The sequence below is a fragment of the Pseudonaja textilis genome, chromosome 2, assembly GCF_049901715.1.
Source record: "Pseudonaja textilis isolate UNSWEBS1 chromosome 2, rPseTex1.2, whole genome shotgun sequence".
Taxonomy (NCBI): Eukaryota; Metazoa; Chordata; class Lepidosauria; order Squamata; family Elapidae; genus Pseudonaja; species Pseudonaja textilis.
The window spans coordinates 198,914,538-198,935,560 of record NC_141991.1 but is presented as its reverse complement, the minus strand read 5'-3'; the positions used below and the strand labels follow the sequence as shown (position 1 = coordinate 198,935,560).

The window sequence follows — 21,023 nt, the reverse complement described above, 5'->3', positions numbered from 1 at the left end:
CAAGCCGCTCCTAAACAACAAACAATGTCAGAAGCGTCTTACCTTGGCTAAAGAAAAAACAGAACTGGTCTGTTGCTCAGTGGTCCAAAGTCCTCTTTTCTGATGAGAGCAACTTTTGCATCTCATTTGGAAACCAAGGACCCAGAGTCTGGAGGAAGAATGGAGAGACACACACTGCAAGATGCTTGAAGTCCAGTGTGAATTTTCCACAGTCTGTGTTGATCTGGGGAGCCATGTCATCTGCTGGTGTTGGTCCACTGTGCTTCATTAAGTCCAGGGTCAATGTAGCCATCTACTAGGAGATTTTGGAGCACTTCACGCTTCCTTCCACAGACGAGCTTTATGGGGATGCTGACTTCATCTTCCAGCAGCACTTGGCACCTGCCTACACTGCCAAAAGCACCAAAACCTGATTCAATGACTGTGGGATTACTGTGCTTGATTGGCCAGCAAACTCGCCTGACCTGCACCCCATACAGAATCTATGGGGCATTGCCAAGAGAAAGATGAGAGACATGAGACCGAACAATGCAGAAGAGCTGCAGGCCGCTATTGAAGCATCCCGGTCTTCCATAACATCTCAGCAGTGCTACAGACTGATAGCTTCCGGCCATGCCACATTGAGGCAGTAATTGCTGCAAAAAGGGCCCAAACCAAGTACATATGCATGCTTATACTTTTCAGACGTCTGATATTGTTCTATTTACAATCCTTGTTTTATTGATTACATGTAATATTCTAATTTTCTGAGATTGTGGATTTGGGGTTTTCATGAGCTGTAAGCCATCATCATTACAATTATGACAAATCACAGCTTGAACTATCTTGCTTTGCATGTAATGAGTCTATCACATATAATAGTTGCACTTTTTAAGTTGCATTACAGAAATAAATGAACTTTTGCACGATATTCTAATTTTTTGAGTTTCACCTGTAGATACCAGAAATTAATTCAGTTTTCTGTATGAGCTCATTTTCTACTAATATTCATTTTAAATTCCCTAGTGTACACTACTCTAGATAGATATTTTAACATTAAGATTTAGCAATATAGGTTTGAGTCCTTTGTTATTTTGCATTTTTAGTGAAAATCTGTGAATCACATTTAATCATTTCCTTAGGTAGCCTTATTTTCTCATTAGTTCCCCTCGATATTACTGGTTAACTATGCTTGTCAACCTCTTAGCCTTGATAACTCTTTCCTGAAATTTCATTTATCAAAGTTTCTTTTAAAACAAGAATTGCGATCTTCCAGAAAGTAACAACTTTCCCATTTCAAATTCCCTCATACAAGTTCCCACCATTTTTAAAAAGCATTATTTTAACTCAAATATGAATATACTAATCTCCTGTGGCAGTTAAACATAATTGCAATCTTATAGCGCTGTGCTTATCTTTTGTACCTTTTAACTAATATAGTACATTCTAGGCATTGCTTGGTATTCAGTCTACTCTTGCTTCCCTTCTGGTTGGTTCCATGACTAGGATATAATCACTTAAAAAATCTCTTTAAAAATTAAAGCTCTTTGGAATGGTGGTTTCTGTGGTATTGATTAAAATCACATATCACTACAATTACTTCCCCTCTGAAAGCCTCCCTCATTGCCATAGCCATTTCAAAATCACTCATTTTCAAAATCACTCATTTTCACTGAGGAAGTAAACAATGCATCAAGAAGTAAACAGAGGACATGAAAATTAGCCTTACACATAAAAATATAGAATTAAAGATTGCAAAGAGATTATTGGGTTTGCTAAAGTAAGAGGCAAAGATGATAAATAAAATCACCAAGCAATTTTTTTCCACCAAGACTGAGGTTTCATTTCCAGTAAAGAACTCCTACTCGATAAATATAGAAAAACATAAAACATGAGACATGGATCTCATTCCATAAATGGAAAGGAGTGGGAGACAGATATTCCTTCAACAAAACATGATTCCTACCAATCACTGTGATTCTGCAAACTGCTTCTCATCTATCAAATTCTGAGCGTCCTATCAAATTCTGTACCTGTACCTGTCAACATTGGTGTCCCCCAAGGCAGTGTTCTAGGACCAACTCTTTTCATACTCTACATAGATGATCTCTGTGATCATATTAAAAGCAACTGCTTTCTCTTTGCTGATGATGTAAAGCCATTCAGCACCACAGACAATACTGCTACCCTTCAAAAAGACCTCGACTATGTATCAGAATGGTCAAACAAATGGCAACTTCAAATCTCAACAAATAAATGCTCTGTCTTACATATTGGCAAAAAAAAAAATCAGAAAATAAAATACAGGCTGAATAGTCAAGACCTTGTTGATGATACAAAGTCTGTCAAGGATCTTGGAGTACTCATCTCTAATGATCTAAGTGCTAGAGCCCATTGTAACTACATAGCCAAAAAGGTATTAAGAGTTGTTAACCAAATCTTATGTAGCTTTTTCTCTGGTAATATTACACTACTAACTAGAGCATACAAAACATTTGTTAGACCAATACTTGAATACAGCTCATCAGTCTGGAACCCACATTACATATCTGATATTAACCCAGTTGAGAAAGTCCAGAAATATTTCACAAGAAGAGTTCTCCACTCCTCTATTCGTTGCAGAATACCTTATGCCACCAGACTTGAAATTCTAGACCTAGAAAACCTAGAACTACGCCGCCTTCGGTCCGATCTAAGTATAGTATATAAAATCATACATTGCAATGTCCTATCTGTCAGTGAATACTTCAGCTTCAACCATAATAATACAAGAGCAAACAATAGATACAAACTCAAAGTTAACTGCACCAAACTTGATTGCAGGAAATATGACTTCAGCAACAGAGTGGTCAATGTCTGGAAGACTCTACCTGACTCTGTGGTTTCTTCCCCAAACCCCAAAAACTTTAACCTTAGACTGTCTACCATTGACCTCACCCCTTTCCTAAGAGGTCTCTAGGGGGCGTGCATAAGCGCACCAATGTGCCTACCGTCCCTGTCCTACTGTTTCTTTTATTTTTTTATTTTTCTTATATGTATCCATGTATTCATAACTATGTTTTTACTTATACCTGTTATCTTGTAAGCAATTGACAAACCAAATAAAGAAATAAAATAAAAAATAAATCTAAGTTCAACATGATTATAGCCTCACAAACAAGAACCACCAGAATGAAACAACAATTACAAAATGCTACAACACAAATATTTCCCATACCAGTGAAGTGAGTGAACTAGAACACAAGGGAAGATGGAAAAGTAGGAATCAACACAAAGGGAAAATCTCAAGGCCACAGTAAGAATTGTGGAGGCAAAGAAGCATGTGAGCCAGACTCTGAACTGAAAAAAGGCTTCTTGCTTTATCTGCTTTGATAGCTTTTGCAAACCTCCATATATTGTAGGGTTTTATTCTCTATTAGATACTATATTTTATTTATTTTTTACTACAAATCTACCCCCCAACTGTAGACTCAGATAATGATGAATTTGAACTTTTTTACAGTGAACTTTGAGGTGCTGTCAAGCAAATACCAAAAAAGGATCTTTTAAATATTATGGGAGATTTCAGTGCAAAGCTAGGACAAGGAGAAGTTGCAAGAATAGTAGGCATGTTTGGAGCTAGGTGAACATTATAAAGCCAGCAATCTCCTAGTGCAATTTTGCCAGGAAAATCATCTCAACATATTGAACATGTGGTTTATATATACAACACAAGTGACATATAGGCAGCACCAAATAGACAACATTAAAATCAGATAGGCTTCATTGTATGCTAACAACAGTGGAAAGGTTCAATTGCATCTGTTAAAACACTTCCTAATAATGATTGTAGCTCTGACCATTAGCTATCAATGGCTAGCTGAAGCTCAAATTGTGCAAAGTGAAGATAACCTCCAAAAATTCAATGTGAACAACATATCTCCATTTTGAGCCTCTGAATTTAGAATGGAACGACCCTAATAAACAGTGACAATAGATCCAAGGTGACATCATGGAAATTGCTGGAAAATATGTGTCACACCAAAAACCAAAGAGAATGAACAAGTGACTATCTGATGACACCATCAAAATAGCTGATCAGTGAAGAGCGGCCAAAGCCAAAGGCAATAAGGACAAAGTTAAAAAGCTGAATGACCATGAAGCTATTAAAGACAAAAATAGGCAGTGGGAGAAGCAATGTCAACATCTGGAAGAAGCTAATAGGAAAATACATACTAAGATCATGCTTGCTGTAGTCAAAATGATGCAATTCAGCTTTTCAGCATGACAAGCAGAGGTGGTATTCAGCAGGTTCTGACCAGTTCTGGAGAACCGGTAGCAGAAATTTTGAGTACTGTTGAGAAACAGCAAATACCACCTCTGACTGGCCCCGCCCCCATGTATTGTCTGCCTCCCGAGCCCCAGCTGATTGGCTGGGTCTTCTTTTGTTGCCCTGCACAGGAGAACAGAGCTGGAAAGCAGGTTAGTGGGGGTGGGGAGGGAATGGGATTTTGCAGTAACCTTCCCCTGCCATGCCCACCAAGCCACACCATGGCCACCAAGCCACACCCACAGAAAAAAAAAATTTTAATCCCACCACTGGTGACAAGGAACTGTTAAAGACACAACAAAAATGTACCAAGTGACCAGCAGAAAATCAAGGACAATTGAAAAGAATATACAGCAGTTTGACTTACCGTCGTGATGACAATGACGACAGCCCCATTAATAAAGAATCAAAAATCTTGAAAATAGGCCCCTATAAGCCATAGGGAAATTGCCAAACTATAAAGCCCCAAGTGTTAATGTAATACCTGCAGAATTACTAAGACTAGTGCCATTTAATATTATCATTCCCCTGTGTCAAGAGATATGGACTACATGTCAATGGCCTCGGGACTGGAAAAGATCTGGTTTTATTCCATTAATAAAGAAAAGTGATTGCTCCAACCATTGCACATTTGCATTGATTTCTCATGCAAGCAAGATTCTGTTAAAAATCATTAAACAGAAGCTACAAAAGTCATTGATCAAGAGTTACCTGATGTACAAGCTGGTTTTAAAATGGGCTCGGCACTCAAGATTACATTGCCAATGTTAGATGGATTATGGAACAGGCATGTGAATATCAAGAGGATCTTATATGTGCTTTACTGATTACAGAAAAGCTTTTGACTGTGTAGAACACAATAAGATATGGACAGTTTTGCATGATCTTGATATCCCAACTTGCATGATCAGACTCATCAGACTACTGTACACTAATCAGGAGGCAACAGAGAGAACACTTTATAGGGACTCCAATCCTGAGTTTTGCCTATAGAAGAGGCCTTGAAATCAAATAAAATTCTAATTTAAAGTCAGTAAAGACCACATCAAGAAGTCTCTGGATCTTTCACTATCTTGAGCTTCATTTAATGCTAATCAATGCAGAGCCTTTCAAACTACATTTTCCAAATCTGGGTTTTTAAAATGCCTGTAACTTTGCTACTTCAAGACAGAATGTGATGAAATTCACAGCATTAACATGCCCATATAGTGGCATATATCTATGCTGGGTTTTTTTTGCAAAGGGAAGGGGGGAAACTATCTCCCTGTCACTGAAGGACTGATAATCTTTTCTAGATTATTTCATTCTATCTCAAGACACAGGATTTCACTGGATCTCCCTATTGATTCTCCTTCCTTTCTCCAATAGTTTCAACTTTTCAGGGAGAAGCTTCAAGAAATTAATTGACATTACAGTGTTTGTAATGCAGCAATTGCCAATATAGCCAGTAGACAGACTCTATATAATGTCTCAGTGAGTCACGAAAGTGGAGAAATGAAGAAGACAAAAGGGGTTTTGAAGGAAAGGACTGTAAGCTGTAGACTAAAGGACCAAATGTAATATAACAGGCTTGTCAAGATTATACAACAGGACAGCTGATACAAATTTAAGAATCACATATGACATTCATCAAAAAAACTAAAAAAGATTTCTGCTATAGCTGTAACCTTTTAACTCACAAGACCTAAAGTTGTATTTTGATTAAAAGATGGAGAGAAGGGGAAATTACAGAAAAAACATATCGATTTAAGCTTCTGATTTAACATGTGAAATAGCTATGTGGAGGTTCCTTTCTGATTTTTTTAACTGCAGCAAAAGGATATATGCCATATCCTTGGCATACCTGACATATACTGTTAACTATTTCTCAGTGAAACTTCCATAATAATTTTCTTACTCCCTCGGTATAGAAATAGCAACACTCACTTTGTTAAGAGTCTGCTGTAGGCACCATTTTCCAGGAACTGTGCCTTTGATCACTCACGGTGGTCAACAATGAAAAGCCATGTTTAAAAAGGAAAATACTGAGGTTAAAGAACAACAATAGCAAAAGAAACACACTTCTAAGTTCCTGCTCTTTACCTTGGCTCTGCATACTGCTATGTTTGCTGGGAGCTGGGAAAATTGTTGTAGTTCAAAAACATCACGGACTGCCCAATGACTCATTTTATTTTCAGCTTTGCTTGGGCCAACCACATGTTGGTTTGAATGAACATATGGAACTTCAGCAACATTATCTGATAATTGCAACAGAATACAGAAATTATTGGTTTAAGATTGCAATATGATTGACTTGTAGATGGATGTTCCATTAAAATTAAATTCCTCACAAAATCTCAAGGTTAATTTTCATTACTACAATTCAAAAATTCTAAAGATTCTAGTTAGCTAATGGTACATTTTAATCTCTCAAGTTTAAATATTTAGCAATTTGAAAAAAAATGTAAACTTTATATTTCATTAGTAAAGAGAAATGTTTTGTTTCCCTTGTAGTTAGCTTAACTTATAATAATTTATGGGACAAATACAGAAGGATAGAAAGTTGAGACAACCTGAGTCAAAATGGTAATTTTCTAGAAACAAATCCTTTGTGAAATAAATATAATTACCAAAAAGTCCATCCAATGATCCTATTTTTTGTCCTTGGCCTGAGGGTGACTCTTTGCTTAGAGAAGACTGCCATCTGCTAGAATTACTGTGTGTTCTCAATGTCATAGAAGGAAAATTGAGATATGGTGAGAACCTGGACATCATTTCAATTCCATTCCTATTGCCCTTTAGCATTAGTTTTTTTGTACTAGCATTAGCCTTCTTAACTGGAAAATATTCTTCTTCTGATGAATATTCCTCTATAATCTGAGAATCAGCATTGCTTTCTTTCCTACTTGGATTGCATCTATGAACAACAGTTGTAGAAGACTTATTTCTTTCCTTGTTCTGGAATTGTTTTTGTTTCATAGTGCTGGTTGATTTCTGCTTTCCTGAAATGGACATCTCAATATCTTCAGATTCGTCACTAACATCACTTACTTCATTCCTAGCTGTTATCTTTTGGATGTTTTCAAATGGTTTTATTTTACTGAAAGGCAGAACATTCACATCACTCTCCTCGGAAGTCAAATGTTTTTGCAATGGTGAAAGTAAATGCATCTTTTCTGCAGCTAAAACATCACAGGTTCTGTCCGTCTCTTGAAATACTTTAATAGATTCCTGACCGTTAGGAAATTGGGAAGGAAAGATAATATCATTTTCACTTGAGCTGTCTTCAATGTCCATAACTATTCCATCTTTATTTGAATTATGCATGTTTTTCAATTGATCCTTTTCTTCCTCAAAGCATGGTAAAACAGGAGAAGCCCTATTTGCTATTTCACCACATTTTTCTTGTCTCTCCATACTCATTGTTGCCAGCAAGGTTTTCTTACATCCTGAAATGGTCCTGCCTTCAATTTTCACAGAACCATCATTCTGGGCCTTTCCTCTGGATTTCCCTCTCATAAATCTGTGATGAGCATTTTCATCAATAGACATCCCGATGCAACCGCCATCCTTAGCTATCCTAGTTTTCTTTTCTAGAAGTTTAGGAAATCCACACTGCCGTAAACTGAGCTGTCCCTCTGCAACTTTGTCATGTTTTGCTTTGTAATTTCTCTTTCTTATTGCTTGGACTTCATGCTCCTCATCACTGAAGTCACTGGGACACTCAAGTCCTTCCTTTTCTAATGGGTTTGTATCTTGATCTTCATAATCACACTCTGTCTCCTATATAAAAGAAGCCACTAGTTTAAAATGTTTCATTAAATATCACTGATAATAATCAGCCCTTTAAAAATACATAGCTGCCATAAAAGTATTTGTCAGTGCTTAAAAGCCGTATCATGATTTTTAATATGTGAGGTATATCCTGGCTATCAGCTCTTGGGTTGGTTTTGTAGATCAGCGATGAAGAGGGGTTATTTTTTTAATTTCTCTTTTCACATGTAGCTCCCTGAAAAAAATAACTTCAAGAGTTGGGAGATACAGTGAAATATGTTGGCAGTTTCATAGGGAGATGGAGAGAAAAGTGACAGTATCAAAAACAGAATTGTCTCGCTTTTTTTGGCAGGTTGTCTTGTGTTCATTGGCTATGCCTGCATTCAGCCTGCACTTATATTAAACAGGTATGGACTGTTGTGGAAAAGAAAATCCTTAGAAACTATTCAAATTCTTGGGATAACCATGTAACAACAAAAAAGCTACCTGTTATTTATTTACTTTATCATAGCTTCCACAGTCTAATCTTTCAAGATTTTTTTCTTTTTGTGCAAAATAACAATGTATAAATAATCCCCTTGACTCCAAATATAAACAATATAAACTCTGAAGTCAAGGGGGTTACTTCAGATAAACTTTGCAAATGTTCTCATGATACAGCTCTTGAAAGTTATTATTTTCTAGTAGAAATCATATATCAGACCCTCTATATTTCATGGAACTACTTGTGGAAGTTGCTGTCAATATATCATTATAAATTCTCACTTCTATTACTAGACTGAATATTCTGAATTCTAAATTTTAGTAGAGGAGGAAAACGTTCTCCTGCTCTTGAACTGAAGCACAATCATGATATTAAGACAGAAAAAGACAAAATAACGAATGTAGTTTATTACACCATAGTTATATCAAACGCTTCATCCTTTGTTATTTAACTTTTAAGAACCATCTTAACTGGCTGTACATTAATAAATGTTTTGTTATGAGATATCTCTGTATTAGCTAGTACCGCTTAAGCTGTGCTCTACAGTGCCATGTAATACTGATCATATCTATTCATACCTTTTCATGAACCAGATTCAAAACCTGTCAAAGGAACTGGAAAATAAACTTTGTATATTATAATGCAAGCAAAAAGCATTGAATTCAGAATATCAGTGGCCTCACATTCCTAATATTTCTTTCTAATTCTTCCTGTTTTCTTCAGATTTTATTAGTAGAATGAAATGTTATAAATCACATTTACAAAAACATTATACAACATGTTTCATGATATTATTATTTATTATTTCTACCTCATGAGGCTGGGATCCCTCTTTCAACCATGTAGCAGCTGTCATGACACCAGCTTCTACTTGGCCTTCTCTCTATAAAACAGCAAAACAATTTTAAATAAGTCAATCCCTGAGTTGGTGTACAAATTCAGACTATGTCACTAAATTGTATACTAATAGTATAAACATTCTGACTTTATTTCCTATGTAAGAAATCTGATTTCAATTTGTGCTCAAGGAATGGGAACAGGGAACATCAATTGACACATTTACTAAAGTCTGAAAAGATTGTCAAAGTACCAGCTCAATATAAGGGAACTTCCTAAGTTTTCTAATTTCAATGTTTGATGTAAGAATAAATTCCCATAGCCCTAAGGATTATAACCCACCCAAAATAGAAATCTGGCAGAAATAAAACAAGGGGATATGTAATAAAATGTCCCAGAAGAGAGTGGGTGATTGAGTGGCTGACATCCTGAGCAAGGAAATAAACAAATCATAAAGATGAAGATAAAGAAAAGAATTATGTATTCACATTTCCCAGTAGGGTAAATCTGTACAGTTAAAATTAAGTGAATGGAAAAATGCTATTGTAATAAACTGAACTATTTTCATGCAATGAGAATTTGTGATTTTATCAGAGTGAATATTCTTTTGAATTTTCTAATAAGTTATTATTCAGTAACATAAAAAATGAATAGGGTGGGTAAATCAAAATATTCAGAAAGCCCAAATAAATGCACAGCACCTCTAGAATCTCTTTTGTAAGACAGGATCCATGGTCTTGAAATCTGAAAAGATTACGAATCCCAAAAAGTTCTCCTTGATGTTCTCTAGATCCTTGAACCGCCTTGAAATATCGCTTGGCATTTTTACTTCCAATCGCTACACAATGCAGTTGCTAAAACAGAGTAACACGCACATTTCAAATGCACATGCCAGTAATGTTGCAGAATTTCCAAACACGCACGGTACCAAAACAGGTTTATGGAAAGCAAGCAGAATGTCCAACAGGGAAATAATATATTTTTATTTTCCCTGGTGGATTTGGTATTGTTCTACCACATTAATGTATAGCACAGTTTCCTATTATTTTGTATAATATATGAAATTAATAAATCTATTAAAAATCTGTTACAGAGGCATACTGTTCAGGGCATAATTATCATCATTATCACTACCTTCATCACTGCAATATTTTATTAGCTAGAATAGCAAATGATATTAACATACTAGATAAAGCTCTCCTGCTTACTGTCAAGTAAGTGTTATTTAAGCTAGGTCAAAGAAAGGCCATGAAAATGGTCCCAGTGTACTATAATCCAGGTTTTCCTTTGCTAGAGCAAGAGCCCACTTCCTCCTAATCCCTCTGGTTCTGATCTAAGATGCTCTGTGGAAGGAATGGCTTTGTAAAGGGAGCATGTGAAGCAGACGAATCATACATTGCCTGCCTCTGATATAAGATGGCAAAGACAGCATACCTAACCTATAGATTCAATAACTTCAACAATTACATCTAAAATAGACTGCATAAATATGGAAAAATTTAGATTGGCCATCAGCCAAAATCTATGTCACATAGCATAATTTAATCCAGTAAATTGTATAACCATGACACAACTTTAAAACTCCCAAATTATTCTCCCTCTACCGTGTAAAGTGGGAGCACTGAGGATCACTTAAAAGCTTTATATTTTGACAAATTCAGATATTGTGTAGATTCTAGATACTATATATGATCTTCTATGACAGTGATCTTCTTTCCCAGTCCTGAACCCTAATGAGCACAGCAGTACTCATTTCTATGGGTAGTATTCTCCAGTTTTCTTTTTTGTGGTCTGTGCTGGAAACTACCCCAGCAGCCTGTTGTCCTCCAGCTGTGATGGATTATACTACTTGGAGATGATGAGAGTTGAAATCCAACATAGCTGGAGGATATCAGAAGTCTGATTTAGAAGGATCAAAATTCAGACTGCGTGAATATATCACGTTTATGGTTGAGGCATGGAATTTTAGGATGTCAGCTGAGGAGCAGAACAGGAACTGGAAGGTAGAATATGAGAAAGAAGAAATAGACACTCTTAAATCCTTAATAGTTAACAGTAAATATCCTAGATGAGAGATGTCAGCAGTGAGATCAAGTAATCCCTACCTGCACTTTACAAGAATATTTCAGCAGAAGCATAATAGCTTCTTCCTCTCCCCTTTATTCTACAGATAAATAAAACACTCAAGATGTGCATTGACCGAGCACTATAAAGCGCAGCAGGAAAAAAGTCTCTTGGAGACACAGCAAAAAAAGCATCCTTTCTCTTTTCTGCAGGTATAAATTTAATAGCCAGCAGGGATATACTTCAGGATCTGTCAACAGAGAGGCAATCTGTCAAGCTGTATATTGTAACCCTATATAAGTCAAATGCAAAGATCACATTCGACAACCAGATTCAGAGCTTGGGATGGTGTTTCTTCCTCCTCTGTTGCACTCTAAATCCTTGATGGGTTCATGATTTGTTTTTGCATCAGAAAAGCAGTTTGATTATTACTGGACAATATTTAAATTGAAAATGGGAGAGTTTTCTTTGCCTGTTGGCTGCCCTTGGAGAAATTGCCCCTTTTCCTGGCTTTGCAAGATAGCCATTGGAGGAGCGCGGGGGTGTCAAGATAAAATACATCTGAGCTAAGAAGACATTAAAAATGCAGGTATATAAGTAGTTCTCGACTTATGACCACAACTGAACACAGCATTTATGTTGCTGAGAAATTTATTAAATGAGTTTTGCCCTACTTTATGACTTTTCTTGCCACATTTGTTAAATGGATCATTGCATTGTTGTTAAATTAGTAACACAGCCGTTAACTGAATCTGGCTTTCCTATTGGCTTTGCTTGTCAGGTCGCAAAAGATGATCACATGACCCTGGGACACTGCCATTGTCATAAATATGAGTCAAGCATCTGAATTTTGATCACGTAACTACAGGGATGCTGCAATGGTTGCAAAGATTGAAAAATGGCCATTAAGTCACTTTTTTTGTGACTTAAGCAGTCACTAAATGAATTGTTGTAAGTCAAGGACTACCTATAGTATGCTGATATTGGGAAGACTATTACATTTCTTAAATTCATAACAAAATCATGCCATTCTTTACCTATGGCTGGAAAGAGATTCGGGATTAACAGACTTTGTGTTTTCAGAACTGGGGTAGAAGAAAGTCCAGAATGGGATGGGAGAGCCATCATTCTTTGTCCTAAATGCCGCTATCTTTCACTGACTAACACATTCGCAATCTACAACTTTCCACCTACGAGTGCCTTTAAAACTACAACTCTAAGAGCCTGAAAATTCCCTGAGTTTTGGGACTCTTGTCTACTGAAGAAATGTTGAAATTTAAAAGTTTCCATAATCTCTTGTGCCACTTTGGCTAGCCCAACAAATATGTTGTGATTGTGGGTATAGTAATGAAATAAAATTAGATTTTTTTCATTAAATGCATTTGGGTGAATGGCAGAATTTATTTTCCTTAACAATATACAGTAGAGTACAGAAATGCTGAATTTTATGAATCAGAATTAAATTAATCCAAAAGCTATCAAACCAAGCTAAAGATTACAGAGTTGTATTTGGTTGACTTCCCCTCTCCAACAAACAGGCCAAGTTATAGCAATATATTAAGAAACCAATATGACTGCAAATATAATGAAAACTTTTACCTGTTTGTAAATCTGTCGTAAGTACATCATCTCTTCCACAGTCCCCAGAGAAATTAGCCGTAATACTTTCACATTCCTACGCTGGCCAATTCTGTATGCTCTGCAAAATCATTATTTTCAAGATTAAAATAAAGATGAACTTCCCAGACATAGAAAGAAAATATTTAACAATTTAACAATTAGAATGTACCTGTCAATGGCTTGAAGATCATTAGCTGGATTCCATGTTGGATCAAACAGTATAACAATATTAGCACCAACAAAATTAAGACCCAATCCACCAGCCCTTTATAATAAGGAAAAGAAATGTAAATAGTAAAGAACAAATACAAGAGTAGAAAACAATGTGTACCATATAGTACTCCTGCTCTATTTTTTTTCCTCGTTACAAATTAATGACAATTTCACAATTATCAGCAATTAAAATATGGCTACAAAACAAAACTAAACAAACGTACAAGGTAGTTCTTTATTATAGATAAATATTGCAGTTCCATAGTCAATCAAGATTTTCCTAGAACCATTTGAGTATACCTAATCACTTCCATAATTCAAATCCTGATGGAAAAACCGTAGCCGTTTTTACAGTAACATATAAAGATATATAACTTGACTAACAACATAAAGTTTACATTCTTCACCAATTTATGTGAGGAAAACTTAACATTTATATTAAATTTATTACTCTATTTAAAGAAAAAGTATTCTGCCAAGAATGTACCATTCTTCCATTTTATACCAGGGGATGTTATTCATGTTCATTTCAGTTACCAATTTAAAACTCAAGAAATAAAGTTATCTCAATCTTCTATTTTTCATATGTTTCCTTTCCACCATTTTTAAATTGGGAAAAAAATAGGCCACATAAGCAATTGTGATGCATTATAATTTTACATTAAACTACTTAGCAAGAATAGAGGGATGGTATCAGAATGGATGGCAATGATGCACTTAAGCGAGAACTGGGATTTTCATCACCTGTTTCATAGCATAATTTTCATTTTTTTGTAGGTACCTCTACAACTAAGTTAATTGTTATTGACAAGTCTTACTGACACATTAAGATAACTTACAATCTTTAGTGCAGAAATGTCAATGTAACATTACCATGTGGTAGGTTGTCCTTTTTTAAAAATCAGAGCACTATACTGAGTGTTTTTTCTTTACAATTATTTTGAAGCAGTATCATATCTGAGTAATTTAGAAGAATATATCTAAAATAGTTTATAAAAACTTTAACATATGACAGTGTTTTTCTTCTTCGGTACTTAGCTCCAATAACTTTTAGCTGAATAATCTTGTTGTGCCTTAATGGGAAAAGGGGATTACTCTTCCTACTAAAGCTTTCCTCTCATCAATTCATGCCCTCAAAATAGTATTATCAGAATTATAATAGATACCAGCAGAAATCTCTTACAGACTACTGAATCACTGATGGACTTTGTATGAGCTTTGTATAAGCCAAACAGTGGCTACTTTTCCTGATATAATACATTATGTAGCTGTGTTCTAAAGTCTGTAAGCTACTAAGTATTTGGCTTAGGAAATCAAAACTCATCTAAACTGAACTAAAAAGCAATTTGATTATTTACAGTATATGTGTTGCTTTGTCTTGAAGCTAAAAAGTCTGTCCTTATTAGAAGATTGAAACAGAGAGTACACTGGAGCCACAGATGTAGTTGGTTTTGCACACATAAACCTTGCTGGAAATTAATCAGCATTATAAAACAGGGAATAGAGGGAGAACAAGACCTGTAGTAGAAAAGAAAATGGCTTATGGAGACTGATTATCTATCATACTACAGAAGCATATGCTACACTATAACTTTCAACATCTCTCATCACTGAACATCAAGCTAGAACTGTTAGTATAAGTAGTTCAGGAGCTTCTAGTAGATGCAGGTTCTTTATGTTTAGCTTTTATTTGATGTAGTTTAAGAAAACTGGTACTCCGTATGGTCTAGGTATGGTGTCACAGAAATGTAAATTAGGCATTATATTGCAAGAGAAGCTGTATTATGCACTAAAAATAGTTAATTGCCCTACATTAATATACTAGTAGCTGTAGTTTGTGTTAATTTTTTTGACTTCGTTTACTTGTCTATAGGCTTCATTCAAATAGACTATTTGAATATATATTTCAAAAATTGTGCATAAATTATCTCGACTCTGATTTGTGTATCTGTCTATTGGCTTCATTCAAGTACAGTTTAATATAACATCTTTCAAAACTTGTGCATAGTTATTTTGATTCTAAAGCCAATATAAAACTCTTATTTAACAATATTCATCACTAGTTTCAGATATCAGATTTAAACCCAGGAAAGGAGAAGAATTTAAAAAAACCATGGTAATACATAAGCACTTGATTCATTTCTAACTTCTACCCTCAGAGTTTTGAGTGATGAAGTCTACTTCCCAGTTTTATAGTAGCTGACAGTAATATTATTGCTTCTTCCCAAGGAGGTGACAAAGGCAAGATCAATCAAGAGTGTAATAAATTTGCAGTACATTTCTATTCTAGACAGAAGCAGACATGGTGTTCTCTTACATTGTAGAAACCAGGCAAATATTAACTTCTTCCATGCTGTTGAACTCTTTTACTATTTTGACTCTGTCCTCTGCCTTTGTATTGCCATCGAGTCTTCTGTAATCTAGCCCAGATGCCATGCAATATTGTTCCAGAACATCAAGTAACTAATGGAAAAGGCAGTAATTAAACAATTAAAAAACAACTACTAGCTCCTAATAACCTGTTTTTTTTTTCATCATCATTCTAAAATCGCACACACTGGCTTAAAAGAAATATTTCTCATTTCCATTGTTTGTATTTATTATATTAGTATTAATTTTTAAATTTTCCCACTCTCTAGTATGTAATATAGCAATGTTGTAATTTAACAATGTTGTCACATACATTTACATCAGAATTTGTAAAAACCAGACAATTATGTGTAGAATTTCTACTTTGCAGCATTTGGGACTTAGGACATGGCTGTTACTGCTTTATCTTGATTGCTACGTCATATCCCAAAAATGGAAAAGCAGGAATTCCACACAGCAAAACCAAAGTCGTTGGCCTTAGTTAGAAGCACAATCTTATATATGTCCTGGGGTTCAATAGGGATTATTTCCAAGGAAACAGCTATTAACTTTTATATTTAACAAGTGATTCATGTATTAGTCACTTTTCTTGAAGAAATACGCTCAGTTTTGGAAATGTATTATATCTACATGATGATCCTCATATTATGATATACACATTTTGATTTTATTGCATGAACCAAGGAAAGTAAGAAGGATCTTGCTGAATTAAAGCCAAGGTCTCATAAATCCAGGATCTGCAATGTACAGGGGCCAACAATATAATATACTGGGGATCTTAAAACCGCAAACAGGAGTATAATCTTCTTTAATACCCTCTGGCAGTTGAAGATATTCTGCATGGTTATTCAGGGGATGTATGCAACCATAGTAAATTTTGCTGATTTCACATATCTAAATTGATGTTCCTTTATATTTGACGTTAGTCAAGTGCATTCTACATTTTTAATATCTACTTTGTATTTCCTTTTCTTGGTTTTGAATCTGAATTATTTTCCATGAATGCTCCTAAATTTTAGTGTTTTGAGAAAATGAGGAATGAAATCTCATATGCTCATTTGGGAAGCATTTCCCAAAGAATAGATTTGTTGTTATCAGAATAGAAATGTATGATGTAAAAGGTTTTCTCCTGTGAAGAATTATAATATTTGAAGATGCTTCATTCTCTATTGTTCCATGCATAGTCATTTCAAGATAGAAAGCAGTAATCAATGAAATATAACTAATAATTCCCCTGGCCTTACATTAAGATCACATAGCTCACCTTTGTTGAAAAAGAAAAAAGAAGCACTTTATCTTTGTTTCTTCTGAAATGATTTAAAAGTTTCTGAAGGATCTGGAAGTGAACAATGGAAAATAACATTGACTAAATATAATCCCAAGTGTTTTACCGTATCTATTTTACATAATATGATATCTTTACTTTGGTCTTTAGATAAAAATACAGATATAGCAGAATCAATAAGTATCACAGAAAAACTCTTATATCTAGAACATACAAGAACAGGGACTTCAGAGCTGAAAGATGGTTAAGTAAAGCCATAGAACTGAAAACTGCATATAATGCATGAATAAAATACAGTAAGTGTGCTGTATGCAACCTATACAAAGAAATGAATTAAAAATTAAGTTGTGGCAATAGAAGCTACACCACCAAATTCTCTGGAAATAAGCAGCAGTATAATAGCAATAGCACTTGGACTTATATACTGCTTCACAGTGCTTTACAGCCCTCTCTGAGCGGTTTACAGAGTCAGCATATTGCCCCCAACAATCTGGGTCGTCATTTTACTGACACTGGAAGGATGGAAGGCTGAGTCAATCTTGAGCCTGGTGAGATTCGGTGAAATTCAAACTGCCACACTGCTGGTAGCCAGCAGTCAGCAGAAGTAACCTGCAGTACTGCACTCTAACCACTACGTCACCATGGCTCCACACCACCATATGCATAATAGCATATGTCAAATCTGTTTAGCTCTGGCTGGCCATCAATTCCTGATAATTTTTGCTCAGTTCTGCCAAGAATTTGGCAATATTATGCGTTGAGTCAGAGATTTGTTAGGAGATCTAGATTTGCTCTGTAAACTTATAAATCCGATGAATAGTTTGAGAAGAAGGGTACTCTGGACATCTATCTAAAATGAGCAGTGTAGGAAGATGTGCCTGATAATTCCAATTCCCCAGCATTCCAGGGACAAACTTATTGAAAGAAGATTTTCCTGTGTCTCCCATCTATCATAGCAGTAATGGCACTGCAACAAACGAGATCCTTGTGTTATCAGGGCCCTCTAGCTGTTTAAGGCAGGGGTCCCCAACCTGTGGGCAGCAGCCCACTACCAGGCCGTGATGTGTTGGCTACCAGGCCATGTGAGTGGCTGGCCTGTGCATGTGCCAGTGCATCACGCAGGCACTAGCATCGTTGCAGGCACCACATAGGTACGCTTGCGGCCGTTTGTGAAGCATGCTTGCAGCCCTATTTGCGTTACACATGCGCTCGTGGCCCCACTGGCCTGTGCTCATGCACTCATAAAGGTGCCTACCTCTCCCCCCTCTGGGCCACCAATCCAGAAAGGTTGGGGAACTCTGGTTTAAGTATGCAACTAATATTACTCTATACCTTAGGTTTTCCTCGCTGGGAAAATTTAGGGTTTAGCTTGAATCAGTTTGGTAGTGTGTCCCCATTATACACTTGCTCACAGAGCAAATGATATGGAAGGGTAGAGTCCAAGTGATGATTTGTCCTGCGAGATTCACTTTCAGGAGGACTGAGACCTACCTTCAGCATTAGTGAAGCTAGGCCTATAGGGGAAAACACTGTCTTGGCCAAAAAAATTAATTCAACATCCATATTCATACTTCACTTTCATTTAATTATAAACCAGCAGTTAAGAGATACAGTGAGATATCTGTTTTATGGAATTTGGACAAATGCCAGTGAAGGAGTGGGATTAAGTTGCAAAATGGTTAGATAAAGAAGTTTCATCATGACTTTTCTTCAGATAGTGTAAGGGTTGCAGGTCTCAAGAAGCTATATTTTGATTAAAATAAATTTTAAGCAGTAATATTTCTCAGTGTTTGGGATCATTGCTGCTGGGGGCTTCCTAGAGCCAGAAGCATAAAAGATCACACTTAAAAGCATGAGATTTACTAAACTTTGCTCCCTTTGTATGTCACAAGTATATGTCAGAGGTGTGCCTTTGATCTCCTGGCAAAGGCCATAAACTTGGTTTTATGAAAGCTTATTTCCAGATGATCCTCTCTTCAATATTAAGCAAAACTACCACCCCCTTCCCTATGTTCTTTAGAGTCTACAGGGGACCTAGAAAGAATCATCATTCCATCCATCCATGTTCTTTGATTGGGCGGAAGATGATACAGAGGGAGGGGAATAGGAGACCCAGCACAGCATTTATGAGAAATTTAACAGAAGCTCTGCTCAACCTTTAGGTTGTAATAGTGCTTGATTAATGACTTTGGAGTTTGCATCTGACTTTTAGGGACATACCATTATGGAGATATGAATAAAAGACAGTAAGCACTAATCAGTCACAGAAGCTTCCAGTTTCTCCCACAAATAGGCTCAAGAAAGAGAGTGAAATGTAGACTTGAGAGCTATAAAGGCTGCCTACAGAGAAAGGACTCCGAAAGGGGTGTTTTTCAATTAAATGCTGGAGCACTAGGCAGTAGTCAAAGATACATACATCAACACTTTTGGAACCAGCCTTTTCGTCCACTAGGTTTTTCTTGTTCCCGTTCCTGTCTTTCCAATACAGATGACTGGTGCAGAGTTTACTGGCTGTATTAAGCAAATTTACAGGTCTAGTTTACTAGACATTCTCTTCCTTTTTAAAAGTAGCTGCTCGCCTCTTTTTTTAGGTGACAATCATACTTATTGAGAAGATCAAAATGGAAACCAACTACACTGAGTTATCTTTAGTTAGATCAGGAGGGATTGAATCATCACCAGAAACCTTCCCATATACTATATCTTACAAATTTTCAGACCTGGAACTAACAATAGCTAACTAACAAATGGATCAACAGTCTATTCAGCCTCTCATGAACTTCAGAAATAAGATTCAATTGTTGGGAAAGCCCCCAATTAAAATCCTAAGGAGGGGTTTTATTTGTAAGAGTCAAATGAGGGTATTTGATCTGGACAGATCAGAGACAATGACTGGGGTGATTTATGATAGATAAGAAACCTAATAAGAAAACTGCAATAACAGATTGTTAACAGAGGGCCTTGAACATTAACTTTGCAGTTGTTTAACCTGTTAACCATTTATTTTTATGGATAGATGGTAGCTAAATAGATATAGATATACAGATGATCTAGATATATAGATATATATGACAGATCAATTGGATTGCAAATATGGTTAGAAATTTATAAATTTTAGGTCTGTTTTACAAGGGAAAAGCTATTATATTGTTGCAATATTGTTGCAAACAGTGTTCAACTAGGGGGAATAATATATGCTTTTGGTTCTTTGCCCTTTTAATTAATTTTTTCTTAATATTCTTGTCTAGTTTTGTTTTGTCTTTTCCCTTTGTATTTTAATGTTTTGAATTTTAATTTTTGAATAAAATAAAAAATTAAATAGAAAAACCCCAATTCATCCTTTTTTAACCAAGGAGGAAAAAGAGAACCAACTAAATTTAAGATATGTTATGATTTCTGAGCATCCAATGAAGTGAATGTCTGCTCAAAAATGGGATGTTCCTTCTTTACCTTGCTCCTTACATTCCTACGGTCTTTATGGATTCTCTGACCTACATTTTGAGAGCAGGGAGAAAAACCTTATCCTGTTCAATGTGTAGAAGAGCCTGTTGTTCCTGACACTATATCATAGGATTCCAAACTATAAGCTAATACTAATTGATATGACAGCACTATGTCTATGTTTTATTATAAAATAATCCTCTCCATGCTAATAAAGGGCTTTGTTTAATACTAAATAAAAGAAAATGCATGGAACAAAAATAGCACCACCCAATAATAATGTAAAAGACACAAACCACAGGTATATAACATTGTGATTTGTTCATTGTTTTATTTGTTTGTCTACAGGTAATAATTACATTTAACTAATTTACTAAGACTGCAATCCTAAGGATCCTGGATTGTATTGGTTACCATTCTGAGAATGAGAAAAATGTTCAAATATCAGAAGATGAAATCTCCCCCTCTCCTCCACCTCCACAAAATCATTATTTTCTATCTGAAGACCTCAAATAGAGTTGGAAGAAAAGTACATCGCTGGAATATCTGCAGATCTGCTAAATCCAACACTCCCTCAACCCGGACACCTGTCTTCTCTAATGATCAAATATTTTGTTCCAGAAAACAGGTTATAAGCAGCACAGTGAAAGAACAGCACTGGTGTTCAG

The 21,023-nt window shown here is 35.8% G+C and overlaps 1 protein-coding gene across 1 annotated transcript in view; it reads right to left on the bottom strand.

Annotated features, from left to right (window-relative positions):
* The window catches only part of ERCC6L2 (ERCC excision repair 6 like 2), a 59,491-nt gene that overhangs the window by 13,817 nt on the left and 24,651 nt on the right, over window positions 1-21,023 (bottom strand). The window contains exons 11-18 of the mRNA XM_087923217.1: window positions 16,894-16,965; window positions 15,577-15,722; window positions 13,216-13,311; window positions 13,026-13,125; window positions 10,064-10,216; window positions 9,337-9,408; window positions 6,898-8,050; window positions 6,371-6,525 (exon numbers count right to left, since the gene is read on the bottom strand). Coding sequence (XP_087779343.1) covers window positions 6,371-6,525; window positions 6,898-8,050; window positions 9,337-9,408; window positions 10,064-10,216; window positions 13,026-13,125; window positions 13,216-13,311; window positions 15,577-15,722; window positions 16,894-16,965 — 1,947 coding nt within the window. The remainder of the gene's footprint in view (window positions 1-6,370; window positions 6,526-6,897; window positions 8,051-9,336; window positions 9,409-10,063; window positions 10,217-13,025; window positions 13,126-13,215; window positions 13,312-15,576; window positions 15,723-16,893; window positions 16,966-21,023) is intronic.